The 13398-nt window shown below is 50.1% G+C and overlaps 1 protein-coding gene and 1 pseudogene across 1 annotated transcript; both read right to left on the bottom strand.

The window, feature by feature from the left end:
- Positions 1–13398, bottom strand: part of LOC131096410 (zinc finger protein 208-like) — a 1316393-nt pseudogene that overhangs the window by 621955 nt on the left and 681040 nt on the right.
- LOC131096465 (olfactory receptor 14J1-like) lies at positions 763–1695 on the bottom strand. The gene has a single exon (XM_058044802.1). It carries the CDS (start codon positions 1693–1695, stop codon positions 763–765), a length of 933 nt encoding a protein of 310 aa, XP_057900785.1.

Below are 13398 nucleotides of genomic sequence, written 5' to 3'. Positions count from 1 at the left end.
CATGAGGACACTCTTGGATGCTGCCCTGGGCTGTGCAGCACACTGGGGATGGATCGGCCCCTGCTCTGCTGCTCCTTCCCATCTGCCCCATGGCCCTTGCAGAGCCCCAGCCATGCTGTTTGCCCCCAGCCTGCCCATGGCCAGGTGCTCACAGGGCTTTTCTGTGCTGAGCATTGGCCTGTGCATGTTCTTGAGAGAGCCTGGGCAAGGAGCCTGGAGCCCCCAGGGCCTGGCCTGAGGCGTCAGTGCTGCCCCAGAAGTGCCCATGGCCTGTCCCTGCTGCAGCCCCGGCACTGCCACCCCCAGGGCTGTGCCCGGCCCCAAGAGCACTCAGGCCCTGCAGCAACACCCGGGCCACCAGGGCAGCGGGGCAGGGCCACAGCAGCAGCACTGGCAACACCAAGTGCTGCTGCTGCTGCTGGGCACAGCTGCTGTGCTAGCACTGATCTGCCCCCAGCTCTGCACACAGACATTGCTGCTGCAGCTCCAGAGAAGGCAACTAAACAGCATCTCTGCAGAAAACTCTGCTGGGACATCTTTAGTTCCCTAAAAACCCACCAAGGGAATAGCTCCTCATTGGCACAGTCTGTGACCACAGGGAAGGTGGAGAGAAATTAAATGAGAAATAGCAGAAAAAGTGTCATTTATCTGTGTAAATATGAAAAAAATAAAAACAACAGTAAAGAACCTCCAAAATGAAAACAAAAAGGAGTATCAAAGATGGCTTTTATTACAAGTGAGTTGCACAAATTGGCCAGAAGGTTATTGTTTGTGATACAATCCCATCATCAGTCTCCACACTGCAGCCTTGAGCTCCTGGTTCCTCAGGCTGTAGATGAGGGGGTTCAGGGCTGGAGGCACCACCGAGTACAGAACTGACAGGGCCAGATCCAGGGATGGGGAGGACATGGAGGGGGGCTTCAGGTATGTAAAAAATGAAGTGCTGATGAACAGGGTGACCACAGCCAGGTGAGGGAGGCAGGTGGAAAAGGCTTTGTGCCATCCCTGCTCAGAGGGGATCCTCAGCACAGCCCTGAAGATCTGCACATAGGAGAAAACAATGAACACAAGACAGCCAAATACTAAACACACACTAACAGCAATTAGCCCAAGTTCCCTGAAGTTGGACTGTGAGCAGGAGAGCTTGAGGATCTGTGGGATTTCACAGAAGAACTGGCCCAAGGCATTACCATGGCACAGGGGCAGGGAAAATGTATTGGCTGTATGCAGCAGAGCATTGAGAAAGGCACTGGCCCAGGCAGCTGCTGCCATGTGGGCACAAGCTCTGCTGCCAAGGAGGGTCCCGTAGTGCAGGGGTTTGCAGATGGAAACGTAGCGGTCGTAGCACATGATGGTCAGCAGATAAAACTCTGCTCCAATGAAGAACACAAAGAAAAAGAGCTGTGTGGCACATCCAGTGTAGGAGATGTCCCTGGTGTCCCAGAGGGAATTGTGCATGGCTTTGGGGACAGTGGTGCAGATCATACCCAGGTCGCTGAGGGCCGGGTTGAGCAGGAAGAAGAACATGGGCGTGTGCAGGTGGTGGCTGCAGGCTACGGCGCTGATGATGAGGCTGTTGGCCAGGAGGGCAGCCAGGGAGATTCCCAGCAAGAGGCAGAAGTGCAGGAGCTGCAGCTGCCGTGTGTCTGCCAATGCCAGCAGGAGGAAGTGGCTGATGGAGCTGCTGTTGGACATTTGCTGTGGCTGCACATGGGGACCTGTTCATGGAGAAAGGACAGTGATAGGTCAGGAGAGGCTGCTTGGAGCCAAACCTGGGCCATTCCCTGCAGACTGTCTTGCTGGGACTCACCCACCCTTGTTCCTTCTCTGGGAAAACCTTCACCTGGGTCCCCTGCCTGAGCTCCAGTTGTGCTGGCTGAGTTTGCCAGGAGCAGCCAGGCCTGTGCATGGGGGCTCTTGAGGAGCCATCCCTGCCCCACTGCTCTGGGTTTGTGGCCATGGGGCAGAGGGACAAGGCTGGATATTCAGGATTTGTCAGAGGAACCACTCCTAATGCAGAAAGTCTTGGTAGTGTCTGCACTCCCATTTCTAAAGGAAATAGAGGGCAGGAGTTGGTTTTAGGAATTGTTTTCCTACCCACACATCATTCCTGCCTCTCTGAGGTCAGAAATCCCCAGCATTTCGGCTGCACTCAGAGTTTCCCACTTAGAGATGTGAGAGGGAAAGTATTCCCTGTGGCTAAAGGAAGGTGAGGGACTGGATGGGCTTGTTCCCAGCTGCCCTGGCTTTGCACCTTAGGCTGCAATCAGAGCACAGTCACACTCTTGGGTCTCCCTGGGATAAACCAGACCCTACCCAGAGCAGAGGGATCCCTGAATTTCTCACTCTCTCTCAAGGTCTCTGGACAAGGTCTCAGAACCCCCTTGTGCCAAGGACACTCACGGCCCCCTTGGCAAACCCAACAGCATTTCCTCAGCTGTTGCAGCTCTGCCCTTCCCCATGGGACATTCAGGGAGCTCCCAGAGGCTCTGGCACAGATTTGCACCCAGGAGGGCAGCTCAGAGCTTGGAAGGGCACAGCAAGGAGATCCCTGGCTGTGCCCATGATGGGATCTCAGGGAGGGGGCTCAGCTCATTCCCCTTTCCCATGGACTGCTTTGCCCACAGCCCCACAGGTGCCAGGGAAGCTTGGACACCCCATTCCCATGGACACACCCCTGCCTGGCAGGAATGCCAAGGGCAGTGCCTGACTCAGCGGCTGCAAATGCCAGAGCCTCCCTGAGAGCAGCAGGTAACAGGGTCAATATCAGGGCAGGGCAGAACCAAGAGAAGATGTTGTGGTGCTGTGCCTGAGAGGGCAGGGCAGAGACAGCCGGGCACTCAGGACAGTGTTCCCCTGCCCAGCTGTGCCTGGCACCTCCCACACACAAACCGTGCCCTCATCCTGCCCCAGCTCTGCTCTCTTCAGCCCCCTCTCCTTCCCTGAAGCTCTCCCTGGGCCTGCACATTCCCTCCTGAGAGGAGCCTTGTCCCTGCCAGCGCTCACAGAGCCCATCCCAGCCTGTGTGCCCTGGCCGGGGCCCTACAGAAACCTGCCTGTGTGCAGGGCCCTGGCTGGGGCAGGCTCTGTGTGCAGCTGGGCAAGGGCAGCTCAGGAGAGCCCTGCTGGGCCCTGCAGAGGTGATGCTGCTGCTGTCCAGGGCTGAGGAGTGGCTGAGGGCCTTTGAGAGACTCCCAGCAGAGATACTGACCAGCTTAAGTCACAGTTCTGGAGTCTGTGTAAATGTTCAAACATTCCTTTGATGATCCTGTGTGTGACTTTCAACTCAGAATGTTCTGTGATTCTGGGATTACAATTCCTGATCTGCTTCTCTCATCCCCCTGTTGTCTATAATCCAAAGGAAAAAAAAAAAACCCTTGCAGCAGTGTTAGAACAGTAAAGTAAAGTAAAAGCCAGACACTTATTGGAAGCTTCCAGGTGTCCCAGTGGGAAAGGGCACACCCACCTCCCAATTTCAACAATTTATTAAGGTTGATAATGAGGATATTTAACAGGAGCATCCAAAAGGAGATTTAGTTTCCCTAGTTACACACCCCTGGGTCAACCCATTGGAGTAGGTTCAAAGGCTTCTTTGCCTTCACTTTTTATAATGACTGCTCATATTCTGATCATTCTCAAAACCCAAAATGCTCCTATATGTCCAATTCTTAGAAGACTATATAGTATTTCAGGACTATATAAAAGAATAGGACTATACAGCATTTTAGGAATATATTTAGACAGTCAGGTTATTAAGAGAAAGGTAAGGAAACATACTAGATTTAATTCAGAATTAAAGCTATATAAGAATATAATAGTGATTTAATACAGTTAAGAGTTTAATAGAGTTAAGTAAGGATTATAGAATTGTAACTATATAATAGTAATTTAGAGAGGTATGAATATATAAAAATGTAAAAAATACAAAAATCTTTTTGTCACCACTCCAACATTCACATCTTTCTCTAAGTAGGAAATTGAAAACACTCTCAGGAAAGCTCCTGACCTTTCCAGCAATCCCTGGCTTACCTTCTTTGGGAAGTGTCCTCCGGAGCTGTGCCCAGGCAGGTCTGGAGCTGGGAGCAGCCCTGCCCCACCCAGCCCCTCTCAGTAGCAGCCCCTGCCCTGCTCAGGGTGGCTCCTTCCCCCCCCAGCTTCTCCCCAGCGCTGGGAGCAGCTCCCCGGGCTGGCTGAGAGCTGTCCCTGGCAGGCAGCAGAGTCCCTGCCCTAGCACAGCGCCCTGGGCTGCAGGACCCTGCTCTGCAGGACAGCCCTGGGCACCCCTGGCTGCAGCCCCGGCTGCTCAGCCCTGCAGCAGAGCCTGGCAACAGGAGCTGCCTTGGGCTGTGCCTGAGCTGGGGCAGCAGGGAAAGCCAGCCCTGCCCTATGGCCACAGCCCTGCCCTGGAGCAGCTCTGAGAGTCCTCCTGAAAGGTCCTCAAAACTGTGGGATGTGCCAGCTCCAGGAGATCCCTGCAGGAACGGCAGCTTCTCTTCCCACAGCCAGGGAATGACTGTTTCAAACCTGGGCTGATTTCTGCTCTAGTGAGCCCTGAGTGAGCTCTGCTCTGCGCTCCCAGCCCAGGCTGAGTTTAACCCCTCTGTGTCCCTGTGCTGTGCCCGGGGTGGCTGCAGGCAGTGCCCCAGCCCTGCTGGGCTGTGCACAGGAGTTGCTCCTGGCCAGAGCTGTCTCTCTGCAGCGCTGCCCTTGCCAGGAGCTGCCTCTGTGCTGGGAGCCTCTCTGCAGGTTTTTCAAAGGACTTTGATTTGGTTTTTAACTTGGAGTCTCTGGGAGGTTTCTGCAATCATGGGCTCCAACTATCCGCTGTAATTAGTCCCTGGAGAGGCTTTGTCAGTAACAACACTCATTGGGGCTCATTAATACTTCAGGGTACTTTAGTATTTTCAAAGTATTTGGTGTTTCCCTTTTGATACAGGCTCTGTGAGAGCTTTGTACAATCATGGCCCCAGTTATCTGCTTTAACAAGTCCCTTGAGAGCTTTGTACTGACACTCAGTAGTGCTCATTAATGTTTTGAGATACTCAAGGTTTTTAAGGTACTTTGGATTTTCCTTTCTACATTGAGTCTCTGAGAGGATTTCATGCCATCCTGGCCACCAATACTCTCCTCCAAGGAGTCATGAGGAGCCTGTGTTGGGGATGGACCTCAGAGGGACACATTCATGCCTCAAGACACTTTGGGTTTTTTGTCCGTCTTTCACTCCTGGAAAGGTTTGTGCAATCTCCTCTCAGGCCCTGAGGTTTCAGGGCTCAGCTCCAAATGCACCATGGGGCTCATTATGATCAAGTACATGCTGACAAACCATGGTTTTGCTTTGATTTCCCTCTACTGTAGTGCAGCTCACTAGGAAGTTCTTTTTCTATTGTTACAGAGAAATATTTCAAATAGCTTCCAATATATCCATATTCCTGGTTTAGGCGTGTATGGTTCTCTTTAGAGAAGAAATGATAGCAGCATTCTGTGACTGATAGACCCAGGGGCTTTCCTAAGGAGGTCTGGCCTGCTCTGAGAAGCTGTGTCTTGAGATCTGACCCAGTGTGGAGAGCCTTGCTCCACATTTCCAAACCCCATCCTGTCTCTCCTCACTCACCTGGGGTCAGCTTATCTTGGAGAACTTGCTGCACTCAGTCAGAGTGGGGTTTTTCTTCTTTTATTTTAGTAATCTAAAACTCCTAAGCTCCCTGTTGAAAACAGACACCCTCCTCAAGTGTGTGCCAAGCCCAAGCTGCCACCAAGACCACTCCAGACCTGCCCTGGGCCAGCTGTGAGGATGTGTGGAGGCCCAGAGCCCTGCCATCAGAGTCTCAATCCCCTAGACATGGAGGACTGGTTCCAGATAAGAGGAATAGGCTTTCAGGTTAGGGTGAGATGCTTTCTTCTCCCATTGATCTTTGCAGACACATGATTCATGTCACGTTATGTTACCCCATTGGCCCATTGGCCTAATTATCCTAGTTCAACTCCTATTGCCTACATTTGTTTAGCCCTAGAATGTTCTCCCTCTGTCCCTCCATTGACCATAGTTTGCTGCATTCCTCCACCCTTGTTTCCCTATTGGCTGACCTGAGCTCTGACCCCTTCTCTGCACCATTTTCCCCCATATCCATTGGACTCTGACTCTCAGCTCACTACCCCATATAAGGCCCTGTTCCCTCAGCCTACACCCTGTCTTCATCCCTGGACCCTGTTCAGCTGTGTACCCTGTTCCTGTACCAATGAACCCAGTTTGCAGGAGATCATATGAAAACCCATCCTGCCTGTTCTGTCAGCTTTCTAAGGTAGCAGTGAGCTTTGGGCTCATGAGTGCTGGATGCTACAAGGGCCTCAGCAGAGCAATGATGCTACACATGGCACTCAAACAGGGACATGATTTGTTAAGGTCTCCGGTAGCGTCTCCAGCAGTGATCCTGCCAGCCAGATGTCACTGGAAGCTGTACCCCTTCAGGTCAACCACAATGCTGAAATGAGACTTGAGTTTTATTGAATCTCACTGAAGAAGTCAACAATCCCCTCAACATCTGTGGGACCAGCTTTGCTGACAGCCCCACAGGCCCCACTTTGGCTGAAGATTGTGTCTGTGAGACTGAGAGTGAGTGACTGAGTGGCAGAGAGCTCCCAGGGGTTTGGGCTTTTGATTTTCCGTTCCTGTGGATGGGCATTTCCTCTTTCATTGGGTGCAGCTATGGAAAATAATCAGTTCCAAGCTGCAAAGGATGTTTTTGTTAAGTGTTGGAGAGTTTTAAATTTAGAGGGGAGTTCATTTTCTGAGGGGAGTTTAAAAGGTATTGTTCATGGTTATTTGAGGAGTTTCCTGATATGTCTGTTGATTCTATCTATCAGTTACTATTTTGGGATGCTGTTGGGAAAAAGCTTTATATTTTACAAACACAAGGGGTCAAGGGGTTTTAAAAGTTGGGAAATTGTATCTGTTGTTTCATTCAATTTATGGGATCATGTAACGAGTTCATGGTTCCAACCCATTGTCCTGGTTTATTCAATCCTCCCACCACATTCCCAAACCCATGTTCCCTGAGAACAGGACAGGAGATGGAGTCCGCCCTTTGGCAGAGACAAGCCATCTGCTGCCTGTCATCTCCCTTCCTTTTCTGTCCTCTCCTCAGGGTGGTAGTGGCCATGCTGCCCTGAGATGTTCCCTCACCCACATTCCTTCATCTCCTGATCCTAATCCCCCTTCCTATAAATCACAAGATGGCAATGCTCCTGTTAGAGAGACCACCATTTTAGATTCCCTTTGGCCTTCATCCCCATTTCCTGCCTTTGCTCCACGTACCTCCCCTGTGACAGGCCCCACCTTGATGTTGAGTTCCAACCCTGGAACTGGACATGGGGCCAACTGGAAGGAAGCCATTTTGGCTACCAAAGGCCTTCAACGCAGTGTGTTGCCAGTTGGCTGAATGCCTTACGCCCCTCCCAGCAGACCTGCTTCCTCTGCAGAGGAAGAGAGCGATAGCTTATCTGAGAGTGAGGATGAGCCCAAGGATTCTTGGAAGAGGATGTGGAGCAAAGCTGCAAAGGAGGGGGACTGGGAGGTGGTATCCAAGATTCAGGTGGCACCTGGGCAGTATAAGCGGGGGCCAAAACCTAAATCTATTCCCTATGGATTCCCATTTAGGTTTTGGCCCCTGCTTATACTGCACAGGTGCCATCTGAATCTTGGATTCTCTACCTCCATAGGGAAATTAAGGACTTAGTTAATGCTGCAAAGGACTATGGGAGGAGTTCTCCCTATTTTAAGAATTTGCTGGATGCACCATTTACTGCCCACACGATGGTACCATAAAATTTAATAGAGTGTATAAAAATTATATTGTCACCTGCTGAGTTTATTTTGTGGAAACAACTTTGGATAAATAAATTTAATGAATTGCCAAAAGGTTATGTTGAGGAAGAACGGTGACAACACCTCACAACGGACTGTGTTACCAGGGAAGGAGACTATACTAGACTGCAATATCAGGCTGAAGTCCTCCCCCGGTCAATACTGGAAGATCTCAAAGGTGCTGCAAGGTCTACCCTCCTCCACCTGGCACTTCTACATCCCACATTGACTTCACTGACATTTGCCAGGGCCTGGATGAGAGCTACATCAAATTTGTCGATCACCTTAATAAAGTGCTGGAAAAACACGTAGATGATCAAAAGGTCTGGGATTATCTTATTAGCAAATTAGCTTTCTGTAATGCCATTATTGAGTGCAGAAAGGTTCTGGACACCCTCCGCCTTGTCCATGAGCCGACCATCACTCAGATGGTTGATGCTTGCATTTGCCAAGTGGTCTCAGACCGTGACTCCAGCCTAGCCAAGGCCACAGGCCAGGGTGCAATGGAAGCGCTGGTTGCATTAAATGTGCTTCCCCACAATACAGAATGTAATAAAGGCAGTGGAAACTGTTATAACTGCGAGAAAACTGGACATATAGCAAAAGACTGTAAATACAAGACTAACAACCGTTCTCATTTTTCACCCAGCCCTCAGTCCCAGAGCCATTGCCCAAACTGTTCCTGAAGCCAACAGCACTACCAGACCTCGGGAAACCCCCAGCAGAGCTCAAAATGACCTCAAATATGAAGTTATTCCATCCCACCCTTCCATCAGTGATAGATGTCCTAGGTTACAATGTAAAGATGTATTCTATTCCAATCTTCAAGAGCTGTTGAAAGCAGGAAGGGCATTACTTTTTCCTTATCTCCTGTAAATGGGCCAATCAATGCCTTGCCATGTGACTCAGAGATAACTCCCTCTGGGAGCCATTTCTTGACCCACCCCATGACTTATAGAATGATTTTAGCTCATTGTGAGATGCTCCGCCCAGTGGGGAGAAGTTAAGCATCCCCACCAGGATATAATCTGGGGTTTGGGACCGAACAAGCTGCCTTTCCACTGGATTTCCCAGGGAACAGCTGCCATTTCCATTGGATCTTCAGAGGAAGACTACACCCTACTACAGGATCACTGCTCCAACATAACCACATCTGCCACTCCAGGAGGACTGCAGCCACCATTCCAACTGGACTGCTAACAACACCCTGACCAACAGGGTGTCAAGTTGTATTCTGACTTTGTCAATGTTTTTTCTTTTGTATTATTGAATGCATTTTGTTGTTTGTTTTTTTTTTCTTTTCCTAATAAATTGTAATTGTGACTTGGAGTCTCTCACTGGTTTTGCTTTCAAACCAGAAAAAATGGAAAAGCCTGAGCAGATTTCCTGAACAACAAACCCAACTCGGGAGCCACCTGCTCAGTCCAGGCTGCCTGGAATGGTGTCACCTTTCTCCAAGGGACAGTGTGAGCAGAAATGGTCTCTGGGAGCAGAATTCTCTGAGTCTCCCAGCTGAATTCTCTGTCCCTGTCTTTTCCCTGGATCTCTGTTGGAGATGGAAGCTGCTGGTGCCATCCTCACCTTTAACCTCTCTCTTGAATTACAACAGATGTTCCCAGGTGTGTTAAGCAGGATTTGCTCAATGTTTCTACAAAATTTCTGTATTCCTCATGGAATGAAGGGACCATTTTGACCCTAAGAGGGTGACATGGAAGCAAGGAGTCAATTGTGACCCTGGGGTCCCATGGAACCAAGGGCCCATGGTGACACAGCAGGGCCATGTGGATCCAGTGGACCATTGTGACACTGTGGATCCAAGGAGACCATGGAGACACTCCCGGAACCTCATGGAACCAAGGAGTCCATGGTGTCCTAGTGGGGCTGCATGGAGCCAATAGTCCATGGTGACACTGCCCATCCAAGGAAGCCATTGTGGCACTGCGGAAGCTCATGGAGAGAGGGAGGCCATTGTGACACTGAAGAACTTCATGGCACTAAATATCCATGGTGACACAGCAGGGCATCATGGGAACCAAGGAACCTCTGTTTGCAGTATGGACACTCATGGAACCAGGGGCTGTTGTGGCACTGCAGAACCAACAGAGCTGCTGGACCTTGTCCCCTGGCCCTGCACAGCTCCTTGGGAGGCATGGCAGGAGCAGCACCCTGGGAGACTCGGGGATGCCCCTCTGGGACCCATGGCACACACTCCCAGGGGCTGGAATTCCAGTTCCCAGCCAGGAAAAGATGTTCCTGCCCTCAAAGGCAAAGCTCTTAAGAAGGAGCCAAAAGCCAAGTGCAGCAAGATCCTACAATGACATTTCACTGCCAGCCTTCATAACTTCACCCATGGTTGATGTAGCTCATGGATTGGGAAGTAAATCAGGGCAGGATCTTTGGTGGGAGCTGCCCTGGGTTAAGGGAGACACTGAGAGAGAAACAGAGCAGGCAAAGTGAGGCAGGAGAGAAAGGAGAACACATATACAATCAGCTGAGAAGATGGCACTCTGAAAACAGAACTGGAACTGATGGAAAATGAATGGGACAGAAATCAATAGTTCTGAAAGTTTTATTTACTATCAAAATAGATCACACACACCCAGACCTACACAATCCCAATCCCACACCCTCAAATTTCGATCTCACTTCTCCCAATCTCCTTCCAACACCATCTCACCCTGGAGATTGTGGAATCAACTAGATATGGCATGGGACTGAGTTTTTCTGAAGTGGGAACAATTTGACATGAATTGAGCCATTTTGGGGTAAAATTGAGGTGTTTTCAGTGGGATTGAATAATTTTGAGGTGACAGACCAATTTATCTTGAATTCTGGAGTGCAAGGATATGGAGAACACTTCCTGAAATCCCCCAAGAACACACAAATCTTCCAGAATATTCCTCAAACACCTGTTAAGTAATAGGATTTTAGATATCCTTGATCAATTACTTTCTTTTTTGTCATATTTCAGGTGTTTTTAAGTAATAAAGAAAAATCAGAAGAAAATTAGGGCCAAACCAAAAGGATAACCAGCCAGGTGTCCTCCCAACATGGATCACAGGAAATGTGGGTCACCAGGGCTCTGACCAATGTGGATCCTCCCATGGGGGATGAAGCTAGAGCGGTGCACAAAGCTCTTCAGCAGTTGGAGCACTTGCAGGACTTCCCTTACCGGTGTCTCCATTGGTGTCTGGTCAAGTCAGAGCTGCCAAAGAAACTCTTCCCACACTGGGGACACTCATAGGGCCTCTCCCCAGTGTGGATGTGCCGGTGGGTGATGGGGATGGAGTTGTCCTTGAAGCCCTTCCCACAGTCAGGGCAGCAGAAGGGCCTCTCCTCAGTGTGAATCCACTGGTGGCTGAGGAGATTGGAGCTGGTCTGAAACCTCTTCTGACACTTGGGACACTCATAGGGCCTCTCCCCAGTGTGGATTATTTGGTTGATGATCAGCTGGGACCTACGACTGAAGCTGTTCTCACATTCCCCATACTTGTAGGGCATTCCCTGGTGTGGATGCTGTTGCCTTCTGATGCAAGGCGAGGCGACCTGGTTCTGAGGAAACGGCACGGCGACCCAAACTCTCCAGGGTCACTCGGGCCAAGAACACACACAGACACCAGTATGGTGGATGGTTCAAGACCTTTATTGTCCCGCCTCGTCGGGTTTTATACTGGGAAAGTTTTTTCTCTACGTCAGGGAGTCTTACCTTACTGTAATTGGTTAGTAAGGAGTAGAAAGTTACTAATGTTAGGGGGGACAACATTCTTGGGTGATCCCTTATCACTAGGCGTTAGGGGGAGAGGAATCCTGCTGCTTTCCGTGACATCGCGAGATTTTCCGAGCGCCTGACCCTATCTACTACATCTCCCCCCTCCTTTTTCACAAATGAACGAAGTAGTCATATACATAGGCACTGAAATGAGGCATGGGGTTGTTCACAAAGAAAGGGGTTTGGTAAACCTGGGTAGAAAATCTTGTGACTGGCAGTGTTCCCTGGTCGAATTCACAGCCTATGAACAGGATGTTGGCCCGTTCTAGGCGGGTCTGAATGAATGAGACTAGCTTGTTCAGCAGGCATTGTCCGAAGGTGACAGCTAAAAGTAGCATTGTCAATGGACCTATTAGGGTAGAAATTAGGGTGGTTAGCCATGGTGATCGATTGACCCAGGACTCGAACCAACCCTGTTGGGCTTCCCTGTCTTTCTGTCTCTGAGCCAGTCTGTTCCAGAGTTCTGCCATGGAGTCTCTCACGACTCCCGTGTGGTCTGCATAGAAGCAGCACTGCTCCTTCAAGGTGGCCCACAGGCCCCCCTTGCTGCATGAACAGGAGGTCTAGTCCTCGCCTGTTCTGCAAGACCACATCTGAGAGCGAGGAGACTGACTTCTCTAGAAAGGAGATGGATTTCTCGATCCTCTGCAGGTCCTTGTCAATTGTTGCCTGCAGCTGTGACAGTCCTTGGTGCTGGGTTGCCAAGGCTGAGACTCCTGTGGCCGTTCCGGCTGCTCCTAGGCCCAGTAGCATTGAGATAGTTATACCTGTTACTATTTCTATTTTGTGAAGCTGACTGGGTTCCTCGAAATGGCGATACATTTCTTCATCTGCGTGGTACAGGACCATAGGAACAATCAGAACTTGGACACAAAAGTCGTTAGAGTCATCGAATTTGGCAAGGAACACACATGGACTCACTCCAGATCGCTGGCAAACCCACATCCCAGATGCAGATGGGACTACCCACTTATTGTTTTTCCCGTTGGGTTTGACAACTTCGGTGCAGACGTTGCCTTTCCGCCTAGCTAGGGTTGCATTGCCAAAGCATCTGCCCTGGCCTGTCACTTGACTCAGGGTGATTCCTTTGCGAGGGGTGTCCCACCTACATTGGTTGGGTGCGTCTGCTGTGGAGTAACTGAAGGGAGTGTTTAGAGCGACTCCTTCATAAAAGGGAGGTTCGACATCATAACAAAGCCAACAGGATTCGGTTAGGTTAGGGTTGGATTCGTTCAGGGATAGGAAGGTAGCTTCTAACATACGAAGGATTGGGTCTGAGTCCGACCCGGCTGAACGGCCTATCTGAAAGGCTTCCGCATGGCCAATTGGAATATCAGCGACCCTTGTGGTCAAGGCTTTGGGGTGGGTCACGTTTCTCCCTTTTGGCACGCTTTTAATCACGTTGTTTGGACAATGAAAACCTTACAGAACATTAACCCTTCCTAGATGAGTGATAAGAGTGGAGGAGGACGAAGGAAATGAATGAGTGATGGAGGTCTGGACCAGAGAGAGAGAGTGAGAGATGTTGAAGGAATGGAGAAGATGGAGTGGCATTTTATGCTGGACTCTTTCGTGTAGCCATGGACAGAGCCATGTTTCCGTGTGATACAGAGACTGAGTCCAGGGGGAGAAATGTCCCAGTGCCAAAGAAGATTCAGTGTGGGTACCCCTCGGCCCCAGGGGGTATATAAAATATGGGGGGGATAGATGTCCCAAAGGTGGGAAGGTGAGATACTGTGCTTTTCTGGAACTCGACAAAGCATCCTTA

Source organism: Melospiza georgiana, unplaced genomic scaffold, assembly GCF_028018845.1.
Source record: "Melospiza georgiana isolate bMelGeo1 unplaced genomic scaffold, bMelGeo1.pri scaffold_29, whole genome shotgun sequence".
NCBI lineage: Eukaryota > Metazoa > Chordata > Aves > Passeriformes > Passerellidae > Melospiza > Melospiza georgiana.
The sequence above is the reverse complement of the archived record's forward strand: the minus strand, read 5'-3'. Positions and strand labels throughout refer to the sequence as shown.

Coding starts and splice junctions, on each gene's coding strand:
- LOC131096465 (XM_058044802.1), bottom strand. CDS start 1,695: ATGTCCAACAGCAGCTCCATCAGCCACTTCCTCCTGCTGGCATTGGCA.